This window comes from Meriones unguiculatus, chromosome 12, assembly GCF_030254825.1.
Source record: "Meriones unguiculatus strain TT.TT164.6M chromosome 12, Bangor_MerUng_6.1, whole genome shotgun sequence".
NCBI classification, from domain to species: Eukaryota; Metazoa; Chordata; class Mammalia; order Rodentia; family Muridae; genus Meriones; species Meriones unguiculatus.
Genome location: NC_083360.1, coordinates 84,658,645 through 84,682,612, shown reverse-complemented (window position 1 = coordinate 84,682,612; position 23,968 = coordinate 84,658,645). Strand labels below are relative to the sequence as shown.

The 23,968-nt window shown below is 43.0% G+C and overlaps 1 protein-coding gene across 1 annotated transcript in view; it reads right to left on the bottom strand.

The window, feature by feature from the left end:
* Window positions 1–373: 373 nt before the first annotated feature.
* Window positions 374–23,968, bottom strand: part of Usp24 (ubiquitin specific peptidase 24) — a 135,106-nt gene continuing 111,511 nt past the window's right edge. Inside the window, exons 54-68 of the mRNA XM_021635276.2 lie at window positions 23,838–23,941; window positions 22,303–22,416; window positions 18,114–18,210; window positions 15,757–15,873; window positions 15,275–15,367; window positions 13,863–13,965; window positions 12,094–12,215; window positions 11,095–11,208; window positions 10,543–10,608; window positions 9,094–9,160; window positions 7,900–7,978; window positions 6,044–6,119; window positions 4,692–4,778; window positions 4,262–4,372; window positions 374–2,968 (exon numbers count right to left, since the gene is read on the bottom strand). Of these exons, the coding sequence (XP_021490951.1) occupies window positions 2,906–2,968; window positions 4,262–4,372; window positions 4,692–4,778; window positions 6,044–6,119; window positions 7,900–7,978; window positions 9,094–9,160; window positions 10,543–10,608; window positions 11,095–11,208; window positions 12,094–12,215; window positions 13,863–13,965; window positions 15,275–15,367; window positions 15,757–15,873; window positions 18,114–18,210; window positions 22,303–22,416; window positions 23,838–23,941 (1,413 nt within the window). The 3' untranslated portion in view covers window positions 374–2,905. The remainder of the gene's footprint in view (window positions 2,969–4,261; window positions 4,373–4,691; window positions 4,779–6,043; window positions 6,120–7,899; window positions 7,979–9,093; window positions 9,161–10,542; window positions 10,609–11,094; window positions 11,209–12,093; window positions 12,216–13,862; window positions 13,966–15,274; window positions 15,368–15,756; window positions 15,874–18,113; window positions 18,211–22,302; window positions 22,417–23,837; window positions 23,942–23,968) is intronic.

Sequence of the window (23,968 nt, the reverse complement as noted above, 5' to 3'; positions counted from 1 at the left end):
CGTGGCAATGACCTTACCCCACATGTGGACAGCTGGCTCCTGCAGACGGGTGGCAGGTAGTCACCAAGAATACACAGGAAGGGGCTGAGAGCCATGAGAACAAGGCAGCCCAACAGGGACGACTGACCAGAGCCACAAACAGCTTCTGGGAGCCGAGGCTACAGGCCCTGAGCCTGAGCCCGCTGTTCCTGTCTGAGCTGCACACAGAGATCCCGGGGATCAGAGGACACGCAGCCCCCCGACTGTGCTGTGGCCTTCACCCACTGTCAGTGCAGTACACCCGGAAGGAATCAAATGCGTCTATGCTGCTCCCCAGCGACCCCAATGGCCCCAGTCTGACATCTGGAGAAAAATGTCTGTGAGACTCCAACTCTACATTTTTGAAAAATTTATTTTATACTCTTAGAAGCTAAGAACTCCACCACACATGAACCAAATTCAGAATCCAGAGCCTTCCCCTAGTTCATCTACTTGCTTTCGAAGTTTTATAAACAAGATTTTGTACACAAGAGGTAGCAGAGGAAAATTCCAGTCTGCTTGTTCCAAGCTCAAAAGCTGCTGTACACACCTTGGTGTTAGCAGGGTGGGGGTGGGGGCGGGGGGGTGGCGCAGGCCAGGTGAGTCTGGTGGCTCAGGCTCTGGGTCTTACGGCTAATAGCTGTTGGCAACCAGGAGGGTCCACCTGGGGGACTCCAGGCAAGCTGCCTGTGGGAGGCTCATCTGTCTGTCCCAGGATGCCTTAGAGGCAGGAGAGCAGTCCTGAGGTCAGCCTGGACTGAAGGAGCTTCTTGAGAACACACAGCATTGAGTCAATTGTGCAATTCCTGCTTGATTGCAGACCACTGTAAAAGATTATAAAAACATCTTCATCCAAAAATTGGCAGTAAAAATGACAACTCTTTCAAGGCAGGCCTGTCATAATTGTCACTTTGTAGCATTTAAAAAAGTCCTCAGTATTAGTGGACTGAAGCTGTTGGAAATCAAGTGGTTATTGGTGATGTGGAAGGATGCTCACTGCAGCAACAAGGGAAGAAGATGGACCAAAGTGAACCGTGCCGGTGCTCCTGATGCAGCTTTGCGTGAGGACAGCAGGTGCAGGGGCGGAAGGCGTCGTTTCCATAGGAAATAAGGGGACTGACTAGAAGTGGCAATTTCACTCCTGAATTGGGGCTCCTGAGTACAGCTGCCGGCAATGACATCCCTCTGTGTATCATCGCTGGCATTTCAATGTGTGTCCCACATAATCTTTCTGCAAGCATGGGTGTGGAGAGGTCGTGAATCAGGAAGGGAAACAATGGGACATGGGTGTTCAGGTATTCAAAATCAATTTTAGACCCTCACATCCAAACACTAGAACACCAGACTCAGATCACCTGCCTGTCTGTTTCCCTGAGGACACAGCTATGCTCTTCCATGCTGTCCCTTCCATCTTCGTGAGTTTGACCAAAGCTGGCCTGTTAGATCACAGCGCCCACAAATGAAGCTGGCTGCATGGAGCATCTACGGCTCAATAGTGAGATAAAGGCTCCCTGAAGCACACAGCAGGGAATGCCACCTGCCTACCACGCGTCCTCACAATGCAAAAGCAACCAAAAAGGCACTTTGGGGCTGGCTGTGCCTCTTTGACTTGGCAAATCTAGCTGACAGTGGCGACCTGGCACTTCCAGAGGCTCCCCCATTCCTGTGCATGGCAAGTGGAAAATAAGGCAGAACATGTAACTAAAGTTGAAACAAGGCTGTAACTGAGCAATTCAACATATAAAATGCACAGATCACAGGAAATGGCTGTGTAACCACAGCCTGAAGTAAGCGAGAGCTGCCATGTTGGCAAATGCAACAGAATGGGTGGTGTCTTACAACCCTCCAGCGATGTCAGAGAAAGCAAGTTTTAAAATCTTGTCTTTCAGCATCAGTCACGTCAAGAAGAAACAAAGTCTTGAATTCTTTCTCTGCAGTAAAATTATGATGAATCTCACACAGCAGCAGCTCCCAGCTTGGTATTTAACTCAATATACAATCAATACAAGGGTCACAGGAATTACGTTTAAGCAAAACAAATGATTGCAGATCACATGACTTAAGACTAGTTTATTCAATATGTCTCCAAGCATTAAAAAGATATTTTTATGAAGTCAAACTCAATAAACTTATAAAGTGCTTTTAATTTTGTTGTTTTAAATTTTATTTTGGGAACAACCCATCATTCTTCAGTGACTGACTTCAGAGAATGCACCCTATTCTTCTAGAGAACATAGCTTTTTGTTTTGTTTTGTTTTAAATTTCTTATTGCTCTTTTCAATCTTGAATCAGAAAATACCTTAAAGAGCTTAATAATGCCACAATTTCTGATACTGGAAGCATGTCATCAAGATCTAAGATTATGCTGAGGTCTCTCACCCAGACAAACCAGAGATTCTGTACAAAGAGGGAGACATATTAAATACAAAGGTCTGTGTAAACTTGATTCAATTACTATTTTACAACAAAAGGAATTCTACCACATCTTTACATCATTCTAAATTGAATATTCCTATTCAATGTTACTGCAGATTAAAAATTTTCCCTCACATAACTAAAAATATAAAAACCAAAGGATTTCCTCTCGGTGTGTCACAGAGAGAGCCATAGCTTTATCCCTTCGCCCTCACTCTATGTTCATGTATCAGACGCTTGCCACCAGCTTTATTTCCTAAAACCATGTGTCAATGCACACGCAGAGCCGGGGACAGCTGGTCCATGTGCAGAACCTCCCAACAGCTCCCAGCTGGCTGCTGGCCAGAAGAGTCTCCTCTGGAGCAACCGGTCCTCGTCACACTCCTGCTCCCACGCAAGGCTCTTCTAAGGCCTTCAAGGATGAGATTCTGGTTTCCAAAAGGTGCTGAGCATCCTATGTGGGCACACGGCTCTAAGGATCAACATCATCAAGGTCACTTCTTAATTCACCAATCATCATGGGAGATTCCGAACCCTGCAGCACAGAAAGGAAGTTAAGGGTAGTTTCTTTCTTTTATTTTTTTCAAAAATGATTTATTTATTTTTCTTATTTTATGTACATTGGTATTCTGCCTGCTTGTATTAGGGTGTCAGATCCCCTGGAACTGGAGTTATAGACAGTTGTGAGCTGCCATGTGGGTGCTGGAAATTGAACATGTGTACTCTGGAAGAGCAGCCAGTGCACTGAGTCATCTTTCTAGGCCCTGGAAGTTAAGGTTTCTGCAACTGAAGTTAGGCAAGGGTTTCCCCCACTGACTTCTTTACCTGTGTTCTGTAATTTAAGCATATCCTCACTGAGCAACTTAATTCTGCTTATTAGAAAGGATTAAGACACAAAGTGAACTATTACTCCTTCTGGCAACTCATGATTATGCAAAACATTTGCATTTGTATGGTCTTACTCAGCCACTGAAAGAGCCACGGACCGGCCTCAGGCTATACTTTCTTCTCCACCCACACAGGCAGACTCTCTTTAGGACTGAAGGAGCAATGGGAAAAAGCGGAGGAGGGGGACTAAGTGACCCCTTCCTCCAAGCCAAGCACTACCCGTTAGGTCATTCCTCTGTAGCCAAGTGGGTGGTATTCGGTCTCCATGTTTAATAAGCAGTTCTGAAGCCCATGCCTTGGAACAGATCTCACTTGAGTAGGGATAGGGGAGGAGAGGAGACATTCTCTTGTGGAAGGAACAAATACATTTGATAAAGTCAAACAACAACAACAACAAAATGCTGGGGAGTGAGGTATTTGGAATCAAGTCAAGCAGAATACATGGAGAATCCTGCAATGGCAAAGGAAAACACCTGAAAAGTTTCAGGATGTGACACGAAAGCAGCCAGTTACAATCAAGGGATTCTCACAGAGAGCAAGCTTAGGATAGAAGAATGAGTGAGTGCTATGGAAAGGGGTTGGCTTCGTACCCAGGGTGCTGTCTACTGGGTATGGGATGCTGATGAAGCACCGGTGTTGGTAGGGTAGTAAGGAAGAACTGGCAAATTGAGTCAAAGGTACAGAATTTCACCCTGGAACTCAGGATGGTAGACAGTGGTGGGTGGGGGTGGGAATGAAAGCCAGGAGGCTATAGGATGAAGAGTACCAGAAGAGGCTGCACTGCTCAGCTGTGTGAGCTCTCAGCTCACAGCACCAGAGGGAGGGCGGAGCTGGCCTATCTTTCTACCCACTCTTTGGAACAGGGTCCCTTGGTTCTTGACGATTGGAACGCGTGACAGCAAATACTGCCCTTTTAGCCAAAGGCAGGCCCCAAAGATACCTGTTGTAAGTGTCTCTCTCCATTCTCATTGGCAGGACTGCTCTCTGACCCATTGCTGCTTCCTGATTGCTCTTTTTCATTCAGCAAAGCTGTGGCATATGCCAATGTGTCCTGCACAGATTCAAACACAAGAAGACAAGTTAGGAGCTGTTTCTGAGCAGCAACCACTCTTCAATGACCTTTGGTGGCACCTCAGCACCAAAGCGCCTCATAATTCCTTGCCACCAAGACCCACTTCCCAACCTGCAGTAGTGCTTTTTTCTGGCAAATGATCTGTTCCCACTGGGTCTGAGGATACCTCTGTCTTTCATACATAAACCCAATGGCTGCTTTTGCATCTCATTTCCTACCCTTCCCTCTCGTCTCTTCACTGTGGTTTCTAAGAACCTGGCACAAGGGCTTCAAAGCATGTTGGAGCAGACACCCTCACCTGAGCTGAGATGGTTCGCTGAAAGGTTTTTCCAGTTGAGGTTTCATTAGAGACGTTGCTCTGTGGCGTCCAATAATGCTCTGACATCTGGGAGTAAAGGCCAAGCAGAAGTGACAAGGAAGCCCCCACGAGTGCACAGTTCCCACCTCACACCGAAGTCCAACAGAGAGAGGTGTGAGGCCAGCTAGACTTCCACCACCTCAGTTATCAAAGGAAGCCTGTCCTCCACTTCCCACCAGGCGTTCCTCAGTAAGAATACCCACCACCCTACAGCTTTTCATCTGCAAAGTTCAGACAGATGTGACTTGTGAGCATTCATGGTTCAAACATATTAAAGCAGGACTCAAAAAATAAGTCACTCTAAAGTGTTAAGGTGTGTGCCAGTCAGAGCGTCGTGATGAGGCCCTGCACTGTCCCTCTGTCCTGTTGCAGACATACCCACTTGTGCAGTGATGGATCTATCCTCCCTATACGTTACTGGCTCAGAGACCTGTTCACTGACAACGCATGGCGATTCCAACAGTCACGTGGCTGCTTACGCCATCCACCTCTCATCCCCACATCATATCATTTCTATCAGCACAGCAGCATTACTATAGTGCAAGGTCCTCACACCTACAGAACATGTTCCCATTTCTCCAGTATATTCTGCTAGTGTTCATCTCGTACTGTGCCTGCTACCTGAACTACACTTTAGCACAGGTGTCAGTAACTAAAAGGAAAACACAGCATATGTATGCCTTTGGGGCTACAGAGATGGCTTAGTAGTTATGAGCACCTGCTGCCAGTCAGAGCGTCATGATGAAGTCCTGCACTGTCCCTCTGTCCCCTTGCAGAGGACTCAGATTTAGATCCCAGCATCTCTAGGCCCAGAGGATGTGATCCCTTTGGTCTCTGTGGGCACTCACAAGCATATGTGTGTACTCACACAATTTATATATAAATAAAAATAAAATCTTAAGAAAATACAAACACAGTCCTTTGAGATGTGGAAGAGAGGCATTACCATATTAAGACACAACTTAATACATGTATGTCTGGATTTTTGAAGGGCAGAGGACCCAAGTTTGATTTCTAGCACACATGTGAGGCGACTTAGAAATCCAGGGGGATCTGATACCTCTGGCCTCCGTAGGCACTAGCACTCATGTGCATGTACACACACACACACACACACACACACACACACACACACACACAAATAATAATAATAATAATAAATGGATCTAAAAATATGACATCTGAAAATAATGAGGTAATTCTACAAGTTTAGGAAAAAAATCTTTTCCAGGTAAGCCATGTGGTTTTGCATTCTTACGTTATAGAGTTAAGAGAGTTCAGAATTCTATTACCTTTTTCTGTAACCACTGCACAGCCCAACTCCAGTGGTGGGAGTTCTCCTTGAAATATTCTTTAGCAGCAGGACACCTAGCAATCAAGGAGATTGTTATTATTACTTATTTGAAAATATTATCATTCATCTATAGTATTTCATCTTGAAACATGTATACTACTTTTACTAAAATTGAATTTTCCCCTTTAAGTTTGGACAGATAAGACCTCCTTCCCCATGCACTCCAGAAGGCGGTAAAGGCAGAGTGCCTGGTCTCACTATCTCTAACTCTTGCCAACAGTCCTGCTAAAACTCAAAGCTAAATAAGAGAACTAAATAAACCCAACTAACAACAAAGGACATATTTGGTTAATAATATCTTTATACAATCAAGCTAATCTTTAATTTTGTGTTGAAGGGAGAATGAGACTCTGGAAGAATAATTTTAAAGCATGCCTGGGCGCACCTCTGCCTTCTTGTTTTACTTTGCCTGTTCACACAGCTGTCCTTCACATTTAAAGACACCACTGAAGGTGATCCTGCTACTGGTGTGTATAGATGGCATGTGAAGGCACTGACAGGCAACTTGTTAGCTGCTGCTATTGGTCCTAGCACTACTTGGAGATGCTGCTAATATCAAGTCTCAGCAAGGAACCCATACTCGCGGTAGGATGACACCTGTCTGCCTCCAGGGTACTAAGAAAAATCATCATTTCAAACAAGCCCTAATTTTCAGTTTAGGAAGTTCAAGCACAAGTTCAAGCACAACAGATTAAGCCCAATACACATCTCATTCTTATTCTGATACAAGTCCAAGAACGGCAATTCCTATGCCTACAAACTGGGATAGAAAAGGAGGCTAAGGTCAGACACAGCTGAGTCACTATGGAGTCACTGACCCTGTCTGACTATGGGCTGCACAGGCTTAAACTAGCACCACTGTAAGGTCCCAACATCAACTACAGAATGACACACAAAATGTGGCACATAAATACAGTAGCAGCCTCCAAAAGGAAGGAAGTTCTGACACACTAGAGCACAGACAAACCTGGAAGATACTGCACTAAGTCAAGAAAGCTAGTCACGAGGCACCCAGAGTATCAAATTCATGGAGGTGGATAGTAGAATGGTTACCAGCGGCTCAAGGAAGAAGGAGATGGGGAGTCAGTATTCATGGGGGTTCAGAGTTTTAGTTTTAGTTCTGAAGGATGAAAGGATCTAGAGATAGATGGATGGTGGTAAGTACAATTCTTCTTTAAAATATTTGGTTACTTTTTACGTTTTATGACCACGGTGCACATGTGCTGGCCTGAAAACAACTCTCGGGAGTGGTTCTCTCCTTCAGCCAACACAGAAGAGCTTATCTTTACTGAACTGCATGGACTGCACACTTCCCGAGGTCAAGGTTATAAGCTCTGTATGTTGTGTCATGGGTAAAAAGTACCTTCACTTTGTAGTCAACCTCAAAATATAAGTTTAGTTCTAAGATGTTGGGCACTCCAACTATCTGTAACTCACACCTCCCCCTCCAGACTGCAGTAAAATCACATGAGGCAACGCAAGAAAGCACCCGCTGCAGACGTAGGTGACAAGTTTTGGTCTCTTGAGAGACTACTTTCAAATTGGGGACTTTGGGCAAGTTCACCAACTGCTACTCCTGAGGTCTCCAAAGCCACGTGACGCCTGTGAGCCACGTTTTTCCTTTTTGAAATTCTGTCACTTTCTAACCTTCCCCTTCAGTTTCTCTGGGTAGACAACTGAGTAGGCTCCTGCAGTTTTCAAGCAAGCACGCCTCCAAATCAGTCAGATCCTCTCGGTTCCCAAAACTAAGCAGTTCTCACTCTGTGGTCAAACTTACTTTCAGTTTGTACTTACTTTTGAGCAAGAGTGACAAGAAATTTGACACACTGGTAGCAACGACTGCTGTCCACATGATTACTGTGGTGCATCAAGGCTGGAGGGAGAAAAGACACTTTAACAAGAAGGCCCTGGAGTTCAGGCAATGACGGTTCTTGCTACGGAAATGATTCTGAAAAGCGGGTGGGGAACAAGGGCCTGATTCAGCAGAACCATGTAAATTCTAGTGTTTTACTGTGTTTACTAACAGGTGTGTACAGCAGCTTGACTTCTTAGAGCTGGAAGAATGACAGCTTCAACTCCCACACACTGCTACCCAGCAAGAACAGCCGGTTACAACTATTTTTTCAAAATGGAAATTTATGCAGTTAATGTTTCCTATTTTCTATTTTAATAACTTAAAAGTAATCAATATTCATTCTTCTTGTCACGTGTTTATGCTTTATGTCCCAGATGGGCAGGCACGGCTGATGCTATGAGTAGAGTGCCCTGTGGCATGGGGACCTTGGGTTCTTAGGGTCCTCTTACTGCTACCATTTGTTGCTGAGAAATGTTTGGCAGGTGAGGTCCTTGTTGTAAAAGATCAGGGGGGACTTATACAAAGAAGGACAGCGATAGCACTAGCAGAATAATCTCATGTTAGGTATAGTCTATCAGTGACAGAAATGTCATGTGAGCTATGACTATACACAACACAATCCAAAGTGACCTCGATGCTGAAGAGTTTAGTGAGTGGTGGAAAAGGACAGGTATTTCTTATTGAACCATTTCTAATGCATAGTGTATTAAAACTAATTCGGACTTCTACAACAAAAAGCCCAGACATAGAATATGGTAGACAACAGACATGTGGGTCAAAGGACAATCATACTTGATATATCTGACAATATTGGAAGTCTATGGTATTAGTTTTTCTACCCATCGCTGCTGAAGAAGGAAAAGGATTTGTTACCAGAAAGGCCCCTGTAGCTTGCAGAAAACTTTACAGCATTCCCAAACCTTCCCTGAACTGGAAAGAACCCTAGTCTGCACTGTACTGAGTAGCAGGAAAGTTTCCTGTCAGGATGAGGAACCTCAGTGACAGTAACAAGACTTCTGATGGAGCAGTCAGCCATTCCTCTGCGTCGGGGTGAGCTGAGGGGCCATGCCCACTGGAACAGGGCTTAGTTATAAACTCACTGCAGGCTCCTGCTCCTAAGTTGGCATACTTGCCTAGTAATCCATTTTCTGTCTCAAATACGAACTTGACTCGCTCGACTTGTATAGGATCTTCAATGACCTGAGAGAAGGAGACAAAGTTAGCAACTGACAGCAGCAGCCTGGGCAGAAGTTACTGTGTCTCCTCACAGTTCAACTCAAGAAGTTAGTGTCTACAACAAAGCTCAATTCTAACGGATGTCATGCCATTACTACGTATCTCAAACACACCCCTAAATCAAACCCCAAATATAAAACTATTAAAGATTTTCTATGTATGTGTTGCTAACCACTATATCCATTGTTTTCTGAGGGCTGTGAGAACTGATGTTTTGTGATCCTAAGGACACAAGATCATTTTTCATTTATTTAGCAAAAATGTGCTTAAGCTTTGCTGTCTCACCAGCAAACCATAGCTGGCTTTTGCTGTACATCTCTAGACACTGACACGGGGGGCTGCACTGTAGCCTGCTGCCTGGGTATGCTGCCAGCCAGTCCAAAGATACATAGCTCAGTACCATTCCTAGAGTTCATAAACAGGACTGGGGTCAAAGGGGGAAAAAAAAATCAGAAAGGTGGGATTTTAGTGGATGGCACCCATCATGTACTTTCCATGATGTATTTTTACATTTTACGCCATTTCAGTGCCTCCTCTGAGCCACGGTCAATTATTACACACCAGGCTTTTATAGGGACACAGTCACTTTTCTAGAAGGCCCTTGACTAGTCTCTCTCATCAGCTCATTCCAAATCCTCAAACTCTATTATTCTTCCCAACTGATCTGCTCCTTGCTGGCCTTCTACTGTTTGCCTCTTCTTCTTGCCAAGCTCTTGCATTCCTGTTCTCCCAATCTCCAACCTTGCTTGCTTTTAGTTCCTCCTTCAAAACAATTGTCAAAGGTGTCTTATGGCTAGGTCACTTCACATTCACATTCACTGGCTGAACACACCCTGTGCTGTTCTACAGGAAGAACTTGGTATGTCCTGGCATTGGCAGCAGAAGCCTTCTGTAACCTGCCTTTGTCATTCTCTCCCTGCCTCCCAAGCTCTATTCCATGGTTCTCTTCTCTAGTCACAGCCGTGAAATCCATGGAGTCCTCTGTTATAATAGAAAGGGTATGACAAAGAATGTCCTATCTGCAAACCTAGCAAGTGACCTCTGAGCATCGCTCTCAGGGTTACACAACTGAGGCCTCAATAAAAGCCGCCTGTCACCCATTATTCCTCTGATCACTGTAGTATAACTGCCTAGCTTCCTTGAGATACTGACTGCTCCAGGGAGGCAGACTTCCACTGCTACTTCTCTCTAAGTCAATAATACATGTGACACATGACTGATATGAAGACAAACCAGTAAATGCAGGCAAACTGAACAAAAACCAGGAAGGAACTAGTGGTTTATAAGCCGACGCTAAACAGTAAACGTGTAAACGCAAGTGAGTCATGAGAGAATGAGTGACTTACCAATATCTCGTGCAGTAGCTGGAATGTATTCTTTAACTCATGGGGCGGAGCAGTTTCTAGCTGATTCTGAAAAAGTTTTGTGAAAGGATAAAAATTCTGGCAACTTTTCAGTGGAGAGCACAATTCTGGAATCAAGCTCTAGTTCTACCACTGTCTGCCTGTCACTGGCCAGGTCAGCTCTCTGTTCCAGGGCTCAGTTTCCTCAAATCCTCCGTTATCTGGGAGCAAATAAGCCCCTAAGGCTATCTCAGCTAAGTGAATTATGGAACATGAGGGATGAAATACAAAAAAATTACAATACCAAGTGAAAGAAGACAGAATTATACATTCAAAAAATTCTCAATTATATTAAAATACAAAGAAAATAAAAGATGAAACGGAACAAATCTGGTGGTCACCATTAGTGGAGTTATAAATTCTTTATAAAAATGAACATAGTCCTATTTTTCTCATTATGAAGAACACTGTCCTTATTGCCTGGGAGCAAGAGAAGGCTCTCCCAGAAACTTGACAGAACGCTCCCAGCTGTCGCTGGCTTAACTGAAGTTGTACCTTAATGAAATGCAGCATCGTGAAGGAAAAGTGCTCATTACAGAAGCAGCAGTACACCACCATCTCCATGAGCGCCAGGAGGGAGCCAGTCAGCTCTCGCAGAGCAAACATGACCTGGTAGGAGAGCACAAAGGGTAAGAAGCAGCCCACAGTCAGCAATCTGTTGTTCTCACTCTCACTGGAATTTTCAGATACTGTCACTGACACTGTCCTAGACTGGGTGTCTTGTTTGAAGTCTAAGGATAGGTTTCAGGGTATCTGAGTCTATCTGCCATTTTATAGACATCTGCACAAACATGCCTCTTTATTCCCTGACGAGTCATCTTCATCAATTCTCAAATGCAAGCATTCTCATGAGAGGTTAATGACTGGTGACAGAAAAATAAAGTTAAACTTAAAAAAGATTTAAACATTTAATATATGTTGTTCACAAACTCATCTCCATGGAAAATCAGCTTCTGGAAGTCAAAGTGCATGGGCAGGTAGCTCTGGGTGGAACAAGAGCTAGCTGAGGGTGAGACACATGGCATATGCCCTGTGCAGGCCTGGGAACAGCCCACAGACATACTCCTAGGGCTCACATACACATGCTTCTAGGCTTCAGTGTTTTAGGATCAGGGACAGACAGAACCGGACAAAACCTTTGATAGATAAGTACTTTACCGGCGAGCTGTCATTCACCTTCCCTGAGCTGTAAGGGTAGCTGGCTGGGTGGGACCGAGAAGTCTAGTTCTTGGTTGAAGAATAATGGCCACTTAACAAATTCATCCATCCGCCCAAGCAGTGCTGGACACGGAACATGTTGGCCAAGTGCTCTGCCGTTCAGCAGGCCTTACCCTTAATGTTTTTTTGAAATACAGATAGAAAATAAGCATTTCTTCTCCTAACAGTAAATATTTCCTTTCACCAGAGTAACTGGAAAAATACACCAACAAAAGGATTTTGCTCAAACAGGAGAAAATGACATAAAGAAATGAGTTCGGCGTAGCAGTGACATACCTCTAACAGGTAAGGCTTCCCCTCAGACAAGAAGAGTAAGGCTTCGACTTCCTGGTGGAGGGGCAGCAGCGGGCGGGAAGGAGCCACACTGACCGGTGGTCGTTGTTTAAATACGCCAGGAGCTTTAGGAGACCCAAGAGACAAAACACAAAACACAACCTGTCTCACTTGGAAATGTTCCATGAAACATGTCCACCAAAGAGTGAAACTCTCAGTCTGCACACACACCTGCTGCACGCCTCTAACTTCATCTTCCACTCTACTGGAATACTGAGCTATAAACAATTTCCTATTTTCTTCAAAGTTTGCCTCTGCTGTAGCTACGAAAAAGTACCCAAAGCTGCTGCCAAAGAGACACTGGACAAGTCACTGTTCTTTAAACAACTATTCTGAGAAAGAGCACCTATGCTAAAGCAGACTCAGCCCAGAGAGAAAAAGGCCTATTCTAGAAAAACGAAGATAGACATTCTTATTTTCTTTTGTTAAACTGTTTGAACCCTTCCAAAAACAAAACAAACAAACAAACAAACAAACAATGTTAGGCAGATTTTTATCTTTTGAGATGAATGAGTCAGATAAAGGAAGCAAACTGCACTTACAACCATGTCTCATGGCTAAGCTTTAGCTGTCAGCCTGACACAACCAACAATCACCCGAATTCTTGGTGATTCAGGTGAACCTCATCTAAATGAGCCCAGATCAGATTAGCCTGTAGGGTGTTCTCTGAATTGCTAATTGACGTAGGCAGGCCCATCCCACTACGGGTGGCACCATTCCTAGGCAGGTGGCCTGAGCTGTAGAAGAAAAGTGACTAAGCAAGCCGAAAGCCCATCAGGCCAACCAGTAAGCAGTGTTCCTCTCTTGGTTTATGTTTCAAGCTCCTGCCTTGAATTCCAGCCCTGGCTTCTCCAGATGATAGATTATAACCTGTAATCCACATAAACTCTCCCATCCTAAGGTGGTGTTTATCACAGTAACAGAAAGCAAACTACAACTCCATTCATGTATCTTTCAAGGTCCCTTTAATACAGTTTTAAAGTATCTTTCAGCTGGAATGATGCACTCTGGGATTTTTCTTATTTCTCTCCAGTTTGTAGTGGGGAATGAACACAGTAAATACAAGCACCACGAAAAAGTAGAGCCCACAGTAAACACTCCTGTAGTTAGCTGCTTTGTAGTTCTAGTGTGTGACTGTCAGGACAGAGCCTAGGGACTGTGTAGAAACACAGTACACATGTGTGATTAGAATACTGGATAATCATATAACACAAAAGTATATTTCTGATTCTAACATACTAAAAATATTTCACTAATTTACCTCTGAATCCCCTTTGCTTTCACAAAACACTTTGGTGTTTTATCTAATTAATCCTTACTAAAACTTTTTTGCAAAAAGGATCAGAAAGGTCAAGTGGCGTGGTCAAGTTCACACAGCTAAGAAACAACATACCTTGGCTATTTTTCCTGCTACATAAGTTGTTTACATTATGATGATGACTGAGCTCTGAATGAATCTTTAATCCTAGAGCACTTTAAAATAAACTGTTTCCTCTCTGCTCCAAATCAACAACTAACTTATTATCAACAAAGTAGGTTAATAAAGTGGGTTTTTTTAGCATTAACAGCAAAACAAACAAACAAACCACAAAAACTTTAAGTACTCCTCAAATATCAAACAGTACATTTAGAAACATACACTATTCTTTCAGTTCCTAACATCAGAACTTCTTTTCAGGTCCTTGACGTGTGGAACATACAGTCAAACTTACCAACATTCCTCTGGGAAGAGACGTCTGTATGCAGGACCAGCAACGCGACAGTGTTGTGGAGATTGCCAAACTCCCGTGCCTGTGCTGAACTCCATCGGCGTATCTGCCATCAGAGAAGATGAGAACATGGTATGACTTTGCGTGGGAGAGAACCTGCTTCCTGGTGATTGACTGAACCACAGTGTTTCTTGATGCCCACAATGCAAGAGGTCAACATAGAAAAAGTCAATGGTGTAAAGGTATTTTTAAAGGGTTTGCTCCCTGAAAGACATTAACTCAGATTCTAAAACCAAGTCTGCAGTATAAGTTGGGCATGCTCGTGACGTGCCAGGTCATTTCCAGAGCCTCAGTATAATGGAAAAGCTATGAGGCTGGAGGATAGGAGGCACATGCTCCCTACAGTGCTTCAAAGAATGGCAGACATAATGCTACCTGCTCTGCCCACTTTGTGGTTTTGAGGACCACGTGAAATATTAAGAATGAAAACATTTCAAAACTGGTGTATTCTACAAATGCAAGATAATATCCACTGCATGTGTAGTGCAAATACAGTGAATTCAAGTGAATCATCAGTCTGAGTGATGAATCTGAAATGGCAAAGAAGTACTCCAGATCTCACCACAGCCAACACTCACAGCATGCCCTGGTGTCGGTACTGTTTTACTGCTTTAAGAGTGACAGCAGAAAGATGAAGAGTCAGGAGCTGAGAGAAGCTTAGGAATGTTGGTGGCAAGTCTGTCCTCAACAAAGGACAACACTGCCCAGGCAAAGCACAGCACACAATGAAAAGACGCAGACTCTGAAATCCTCAGAGCTGGGCCCAGAGCCTGTTTCATCACCACCCGTGCTTTGTGATCCTGCGTAAGTTATTCAGCACAGCTGTGCTTAAATACTTCTCAGAGAATGGGGGTAGCACTGCCTAGTTTACCAAGCCGTGTGTATCCAAATGGTACCAACACAGAATGAGCAGGTGTACCTACTGCACAAGAAGCACTCTATTGATCATTACTGGATTATAGCATTTTATGTATTTAAACTCCATCAAACAAAAGAAACAAATATGTGGATGGAAAAAAAAAACCCACAAAGCTATACAGAAATGTCTACCAGGCCATGTATGGAAACACCCAACTACACACACACACACACACACACACACACACGCAATTCATTTTAATTCATTTTTTAAGAGTCCATTTTCACAGACAGCTTCATTCACAGCCCTGGGGGAAGAAAGGCGAGGACTCCAAGGCCACCCACTCCTTGTCCTACTGAACCTCCTCTTCCGCTGATCTCCAAAGACTTTAAAGCCTATATAGTATTAATACCCAGAACTAAATGAAGTTAAAACATTTATCATTCACCAAGTGAGAGCCAACAGCATCTCACTGAGAACAGAACACAGTCCTTACCTGACTGTTCTGTCGACTGACTCCGAGGAGGAAGCTGATCATGTGCCGCAGTGCCGAGTGCCGCAGGAGAAGATCTCCAGCCCTAATACCTTGCTGTCACAGGGCAGCAGAATGACAAATTATACTCCCAGCCAGATAGAAAGTTGTTTTAAAGCTACAGTCAGATGAGAAGCTTTAAGAAATCACTGTTAAGTGCTGCAACTTCTGTGTAGTGAATTAGCTAATGTCTAATTAACACCTCTGAGCATTGCCTCCTGATGACTCCTAGGCAAACCACTGCTGCTGCCTTCCACTGCTGCCAGTAACTACACCTATTTGTATCAGAGTCCTTCCAAGTAAAGTAATGTATTAACTTGGATTTAATTAGAAACACCATGAAACCACAGAACTACACAGAATGGAATCTAACACTTTTCTATATATGAAATATTTTTAGATTATAAATCTACCGGATTAGGAAAATTTAGAAAATAGTAATTTACCTTTTGTACAAAAGTGTTGAATAGGGAAAAGTACTGAGCACAGTTTTTACAATTTTCTGGGACATCTTTATCCAAAAGAGCAAGCAGGACTTCCAGTAACTGATGAAGGCTTTTTAACTGGTGAGAGGAAAGAGGAAATTATATAAAGAAAAAGAAGACAAGACAGACACTCGTCACAGGATTAACCTGAAGTAAACCACCATAAGAACAAAGGGAAATTGATACAATCCAGTCTCATATTTAGATGGATTTATGCTTTGGAGAGCAAAACAGATTTATCCTTTTACCTTCCGGAAGAGTGTCAGTACTGTAGAACTAAAGGAGAGGCTAGTGTTTTTCCTAGGTACCAGAGTCCAGGGCATGATCCTACTGGCCCTGTTGTTCCATTTCTCCAGAACCAATTTCTTTGTCTTACAGAGGGTTGGTACCAAGGGGAGATGGATTTCTGAATCCCTCCCTCCACTAGGCTGGTTCCTCACAGTCACAGATGCAGAGAATAAAACACAGACACAGGCAGAAGAGCTAGAAACCAAGCCAATGGAGCAAATGGAGAGCAACAGCCTGACAGATGACACGGCAATACCGACCCAACTAGGAACTTACTTGAAAGCCCGCTGACGCCTCATGGAAAGCTTTGAAAAACATTTTATTTGTTTAGAAACCATTTTGGTATGACATTGCTTCTGCTTTCCCTCCCACCCCAACTGTTTGTGGACAACTCCCTAGAAATTCATTTGTTATCCAAGCATTAAGACCAGGCTCACTACTCTGATTTGGTCACTCCTTTGCAAATGGTATTCAGAGACTTCTGGAATACCCCATCCATCCTGTCACACCCATTATAAATACAATACAAGTTAGCACTTACATAGCACTTCCTTGTCAAAGTATCGTATATAGTGGGTGCCAACAGGTCTAATGTCCATTGTGGGGAAAACAAACACAAAAATACATCAGCTGGATAGTAAATAGAACTGAACTCAGGAAGCAGCTTCCATGCTTACACCTTCTACTCCTTTCTCTTGCACTACCTGCTCTCCTGTCTTTAAAAGGCTGATGATGTCCTATATCTTGACTCTATCGGCAGGGAGACTGCATTAAATCTGCCTTTTCTTTTGGGATATACAGTGGAAGAAGGAGAGTAAGACAGTCTAGAGTAAGCATTCTTGAGACATCTTAGACATCTCCCTCAGAAGCAATAGCATTCAGGCTAAGCAGCTCCCAAAGATCTACTTTAGTCTGCTCCAGGTACAGTTTTGTTTGATGAGAGGTTCTGCTGCTTACGCTGATGGAAAACTATTGCTTCAGAATATACACGAGTCTAATGACCCTGGAACTGAGAGGAGGACTTCAGGACCTTTCTAAAGGACACATCTGGCTTCCTGTTCCTCTGGCTGAGCAGCACTCTGCTGAACTTGTCTGGTCTACCAGTGTTTGCTGGAACAGGTGGTAGCAAGGCACTAGGTACTGGGGTGCCCAGACACTGGATCTGGAGCATCCTTCAAGGACATGCTCAAGGTCGCACAGCAAAGCCAACATCTGAATTTAAAGCCGTCATTCCTATAATCTGCAGTTCACTGACGCAAACAAATGCCTGGAGTCCATGTAAGGAGCCAATTTATCCTGGAAGTATTGTTTTTCAAAGTTTTCCATGTGGTATCAGCTGTGTGAAACAGCACCTTGGGTAACTGCTGTATCTGAGAAGACTTAGTCACGGACTGCACAACCGGACCGAGAATGTACACCACATACTTCCCCAGGGTCAAAACCTCTGGGAACCAAAGGTGGGGATTGTTTCTCATGTGTATGCTGAATTAGAATGTTGAAGACAAAACTAGAGAATAAGGTTAGGAAGAAGAAAATATTCTAGAAGGATAGAAACGAAGCTGAGGGAGGATGAAGACTGTGGAGGAATGATCCTGCCCTGGAACCAACGGCCCTGGTTTGGCTGCAGTCAGATCAGGAAAACAGCTTTTGAGGAAACAGCCTAGATTAGTGTCCTCAAAGCCGATCCGTCTCAGTTCATAGAGTCTAACACAAGCTCTCGAGAGAAGACTGGTCAGAGTGTTTTAGAAGGAAAATCCTAAAGCAGTCAAAAGCAACCTCAACTTTTTCAGTGTATCCTGGTATCTGGAACATAAAGAGGAACGGACAGAGCATCTTCTATCCTGGCATGTATCAGAAAGTCACTGTGTGTGTGTGTGTGTGTGTGTGTGTGTGTGCGCGCGCGCGCGTGTGCACATGCCATCTGACAAAAAGACCAGTCCAGCCACCAATTATAGGTCATCTTTTTTACTCTGTACAACTGAGAACATCTGATCAAAATAGAATGAATGACGTTTACAAGTGAGACTGACCTTATCCTGATAAAACAAGGCACTGTCTAAGGTCTTCTCCAGAATGGTGGCCACAGCAACTCGTACTTCTCTCACACTGCACTCCAACAAGAAAACCCTAAAATAAAGAGAAACGAGATATAGAGAAGGACACAAGCATGTAACCCTAGCTTGTTCTACACATCGCCAACCTATAATAGCCATGAAGTAAAATGACTCAAGTATTCTGAGGGCTTCTAGGCCCAATGACAGGTAAGCAGGCTTCCCTGGATCACTCCACATGCTATAAATATGTCACAGGAACCAGACAGATAGTTCTGGTGGTCTACTCAAATGCTTTACCGATAACAGACAGCCATATAACATTTGCACTCTGGCTCAACCAGATGCATGAACTCTCAAGGAATCCTGTATATTTCCTAGTGTAACACTAAAGAATGAAAGCAGATCTGGAATGGGGGTGGGGGAGGAGTCTAGCAGTCAAGTGGCCAGTCTCCTCCAAAATAAAAACAAGACAAAGAAGGGAAAACTAGGGGATGCAAGTACTGATGGTTAACACTCATGAGAGACACATATACACTGAAGCCAATGTGTGAACTTTGTAGGGCCTGAATATCTACAAGATGACATTTCTAAGATTCTGGGGGAAGTCTGAGCAGGATATAAGAAGATATTAAAGACATTCGTATTTTTGTTTGGTTTAAAAACGATAAGGTGTTTATACTGGAAAAAGCCAGACTCCTTTATGTGACAGAGATCTATGCTGACAAATCCTATGAATTCTGTATCTGAAACTAGCTTTAAACCAGAAGGAAAAACAAACCCTATGCCCAGAGACAGCTGGGACAGGTAAGAGAAAGCTTTGCCGACATGTCTGCTACCTCTTTGTCTGTAATAAAAGGTCCTTAAGGGTGTAGTGTGTCCTTTGTGTTAGCGTTTACACTTCTTTAAGTCATCTTGAGAACATCCCCGCAAAAACCTACATCAAAAACCTCCGTAAAGGAAGAAGCAGCATGGGGTGTTGATGTGAAAGAGGCCATCACCATCTTCATGTTTCAGCTACAGAAATATCTATACGGCTGACCACCCACCCTCACTTCAAAAGGCAGTAAATCTGGAATCTTTAGGTGACACTACCATGTCACATTTGGAAATTTCTACGCCATTACACAGTTTAGCAAACAAACGACTTTATTTCCAGATCTGGTGTATGTTTAGGTAATAAAACACAAGTGAATGTTTTGTATGTGGGTTCCATCTTGAGACACATCACTATAAATGCAAATATCCCTCAATTCAAAGAATTTTCAAAATAATCCAGTCCCAATTATTTCAGAAAAGGGTTATTCAACCTATGTGAGCGCTAGCCGCCCTTCTCCCTCCGTGTGTGTGTGTGTATTGTATGTGCTAGTGAAGACTGACTGAATCATTTATTAATTTAGGTTTTTCTGAGACAGGGTTTCTCTGTGTAGCCTTGGCTGTCCTGGATTTACTCTGTAGGCTAGGCTGCTCTCGAACTCTCAGAGATCTGCCTGTCACTGCCTCCGTGAGTGCTGGGATTACAGGCGTGAGCCATCATGCCTGGCTTATGAAGACATATTTTAATAGGAGCAATAATAAGCTGTCTTTAAGTCTCTATGGGCTGGGGAGATAGCCAGTACAGTGCTTGCCCTGCAAATAGGAGTCCAATCCCCACAATCCATGTTTTTTAAAAACAAAAACAAAAAACAAACAGGCAATATAATGCACATCTCTAGGATTACAAATTGGAGACAGGTGGATCCTTAGGCCAATGAGTTCCGGCCTTTTAAAAAAAGGTGTGTGTGGCACTGCTCCTGGGAATGTCCTCTGACCTCCATATGCATGGGCAACTAGGTACACCCCCTCACACACATATGCAAAAAAAAAAAAATCCTGGAGGTTCTAGAGAAAAAACTAGATAAAAATCATTTTTATTTACTTTTTTTAGATTTAAAAAAAAAAAAAAAAGACCTTACCATTTTTGTTTTATGTGTATGAATGTTTTGCCTGCACTTAAGTGTACCAAATACATGCCTGGTGCCTTAAGAGGCCAGAGGAGGGCATGAGGTTACTTGGAAATGTAGTTACAGATGGTTATGAGCTATCATAGAGTACTGGAACCTGAGAGCAAGTGCTCTTAACTGCTGAGCCATCTCTCCAGCACCTGTTATTAATTTCTTAAAACACATCAATTCACAATGACTAAAAGTAATTAAATATAAAAGATCAGGAAATCCACTGGGATGCCAGATATCAGGAGTACTAAGAACTACTTCCAAAGGAAGAGGAATTCTCAAGAGACACTGGAAATTAAGCCTGCCTTCACATAAGGCGCCAAATGAAATATTTTTCTATGCACTTTCCAAATGTATAATTATTCTTTAAATGACATGGTCCTTGGGAGGGTACTTTCAAACTGATTTAGAAAACTGGGAAAAAGGTTATCTTTACTGAGAACTTTAAAGGGGCAGACATATAACTCTTCCAAGAAATGTTTATTAGTTCTCCTTTCATGAGCTGAATGCATACGGGTGATGTGTGTGAACAAATATCTGGGTGTGTGTTACAAATATCTGTATAGAGTGTGGCAGGCACTGTATACAGCAGGGAACCAGCAGACTTGAATCTGTCCTTAGGTAGCTGAGCTCAGAAGGAGAGACAGGCAAAACCCCAGGAAGTACACAGAGCAGCAGGGTTGATGCATCAGTCTTTGAGGATGTGGAAGCTAAACTGGTATGTGAAGGAGCAAAAGGCAATCACTATGCCGAGAGCAGCAGGAACTATGTTCCAGACAGGAGTGTCAGGCATACGGGGCTCAAGGCAGGTGAAAAAAGCTCAGCATGTTCAGTGAGCCAGGAAGTCAGGCTGGCTATGTGCTGACTACAAGGAGCAAGCGAACACTGCAAGCCTGGATGGACAGAGTGAAGCTCAAGTAAAGCTTTTGGATTTTGTTATAGTGTGAGGAGAACCTGCTGAAGACATTTCCAGAAGGAAGTAAAGTGACACAGCTGTTTCAAAAACCACCCATAATTTTATAGGAAAAAGAAATGGAGATATCAAGTAGGCAAATGAGTATCTGGAGCTGAGACAAAGACGGGGTATGTATGAGATTAAGAGTTCTGGTTAGGGTTTGTATGTAGCTCAGTTCTACATGTGTGGGGCCCTTGGTTTTATCCCACTAACATAAAAAAATAAAATAAGGATCCAGTGAAATTTCTAACTTATTACTAGACTGTGCTCCCTTAGGAAAGGACTTGCATTTCTGGATGTCCTGCTGTGTGTCTGTTTTAACACAAGAACTACCAGAACACCCAACAGAAAAAGTCTACAAGATAAAGATGGAGGAACAAGAGTTAATTAAAAGGCTGAGTTCCTTGAGAAGGCCTGCAGATATGGAGATTCATTTTGAGAAGGAAGAATGCTTTATAACCTGGAGATGTAACAGACTATGGCAGGTGCGTGGCATGTGTATGAGTGCCCGAGTATTATTTAATCACTTTCTCAATGACACCTGAGGCTAGACTATTAGCCAGATCTCACATGAGAAGTCTGAGGGCTGAATCAGAGGGAGGAAAGAACCGACTGAGACCAAGGAGACAGAACAAGATCTCATAACATTGAAAGGGTCTTGCTGGGTTCCTCATAGAAATATAAGCTTGCCAAGAAGAAAGGAAACGGACTCAGTGAGTTCAACTGAGAATAAGGTGTAAGCAATGAAAGTGACTAGAGAATCTAGAATTTTTATCTGAAAACTAGTCATCTATTCACAGGTACATAGTAGGGCCATCGTAACTTTTTTTTTCCCCTATAGTAACTTTTTTGGCCAGAATCTAAGCATAAATGGACTGTACAGTGATGGGCTGTAATAGAAGCCTCAGATTCCCTGTTTATTGTTACCAGAGTGAGCACCTGAGGAAGAGGACTTGTATGCTTCTCCTGAGCAAAGATTCAGGGTCTGCATGCTGTGAGTATCACCTTACGCTCTCTTCCTGTACTCACTGAACCCTTGCCAGGGTCCTGCCCAACAGATGACTTTGGAGTGGCCTATAGTTTTACTACTTCAGTGAAAAACTTCAAATGAACTCTAATCTGAAAAGTGATTTCCAGTTGAAATGCAAAGTGTTACAAGAAGCTTTACTTTTAAAAGACAGGAAAAGATACAAATTTAACTAAAAGATTTGACACTTACTTTACCAATTCTCGTCCTTCAGAGCTAATAAAATATTCAACAAGCCACTGACAAGCATCCAAACTTTTCGAAAGTAATGCTTCAATGGTAGCAATCCATTCTTCAGTATCAACCCTTTAAAAGGCCAGAGAGCAATGTTAGGCTCCAGCTAGCAACCCCAGAGCATCACTCTTTAGTGCCACACCTGTCTCCCTATTCCACTGGGGCCAGAGACAGGGCTGATAAATACCCAATGCTACCCAAAAACACGATTCAGTGTTTCCATGTTTAGCTTAGTAGGCATGACTCCTTCTCCCCCCACAGGACAAAAACATGTGCAGGTGCCTGCATCTCTGGCTTACATCTTCATCAGCCAACTTTAACTGATTAAGACCAGATCTGTAACAGTTTGTCTGGCACAACTAAATGTGTATCACAGGGGCTCACCTTTAGAACAGCTATGTTTTATATCATATTGCAAAAACCATTAATATCTTGCTTCAAGATCTGGACAGAGGAAAAGCGGCCTGACTATACCCATAATCTCACACCGCACATTAGACCTTAGTGCCCACTCTCAAATGTAAAGTGACAAAATGGCATCAGTGTGTATAACATGTAGAGATCATGAGTAAGTTTCACAAGTGAAAGTGCCAACTGAATTTCTATACTTAATCCTATGCAGACTTTAAAGGACAGAAATGTATTCTTTTTAAATAATGCTATTATCACTTAATGTACTTTTGATTAGACATAAAATGAGGCCCGCATGATTAATTATTGTTCTTCAAGAGACTGGCTGAAAAAAAATCTTTCCCCAAACTCAAGACTTGAAAAGCTTATTCACACTGCTAGCCAGAGTTTTCAAGGTCTTCCAACTTTAACCACGCTTCCTCTTCCAAGCTTCCTCTTTCTCTAGGTATTTTTCTACAAAGTACCCCTCAGCTTTCTTTCTCCTTCAGTCATATGTTTATGGACCAACTATTGCTAACCCAGAACCTAGAATGATCCAGGCACCTCGTCAGTGATGACTTAGATGCGATGATGTGTGGAGCTCTTTGCACCACACTGAACATGTCCTCGTAAAACTCCTCCATGAACTGCACTGACTACACTTTAGACCTAATACAGAACCTGGTGATTAGTCTGCACAAGTCCCTTACACGCACCAGAAAAATACAGCTAACCAGTCACGCATGGCTGCCTTAGGCAAATACTGCTTGCTACCTAGATTCTCCTTTTCTGCCTAGAATGATGCCTTCCCTATTTCCTTCCTCTTAAAATCCTCTAAAGGCATTGACAGATATGATTTTGACCAATTCTCAAGGCAAAGACATGGAATTTATTTCTTGTAGCACAGTAATTTCTTTTCTTTTTTTTTTTTTTAAATGAATCCTCCTCATTAAACCTTTGTTAAAGACAGAGGATGTGGCTTAGTAAGCTGATTGTATTAGCTAGTAGTATTGCAATATTTTGAAAAGCAGAATTTATAAACCTTTTTTTTTTCATTGAAATAACCAGTGTTTTCTGTAACAACAGAATAATAAAACTCTTACCTGAGTTTTTTCTTTGTCCGTAGATAAGTTTGGAAAAGGAATTGAATGGCAAGCTGCAAGCTCACCTTTGCCATGCAAGGATAATATGGGTGCTTCAACTTAGTCTGTGAGAGGAAAGAAAAGAGGGTGTC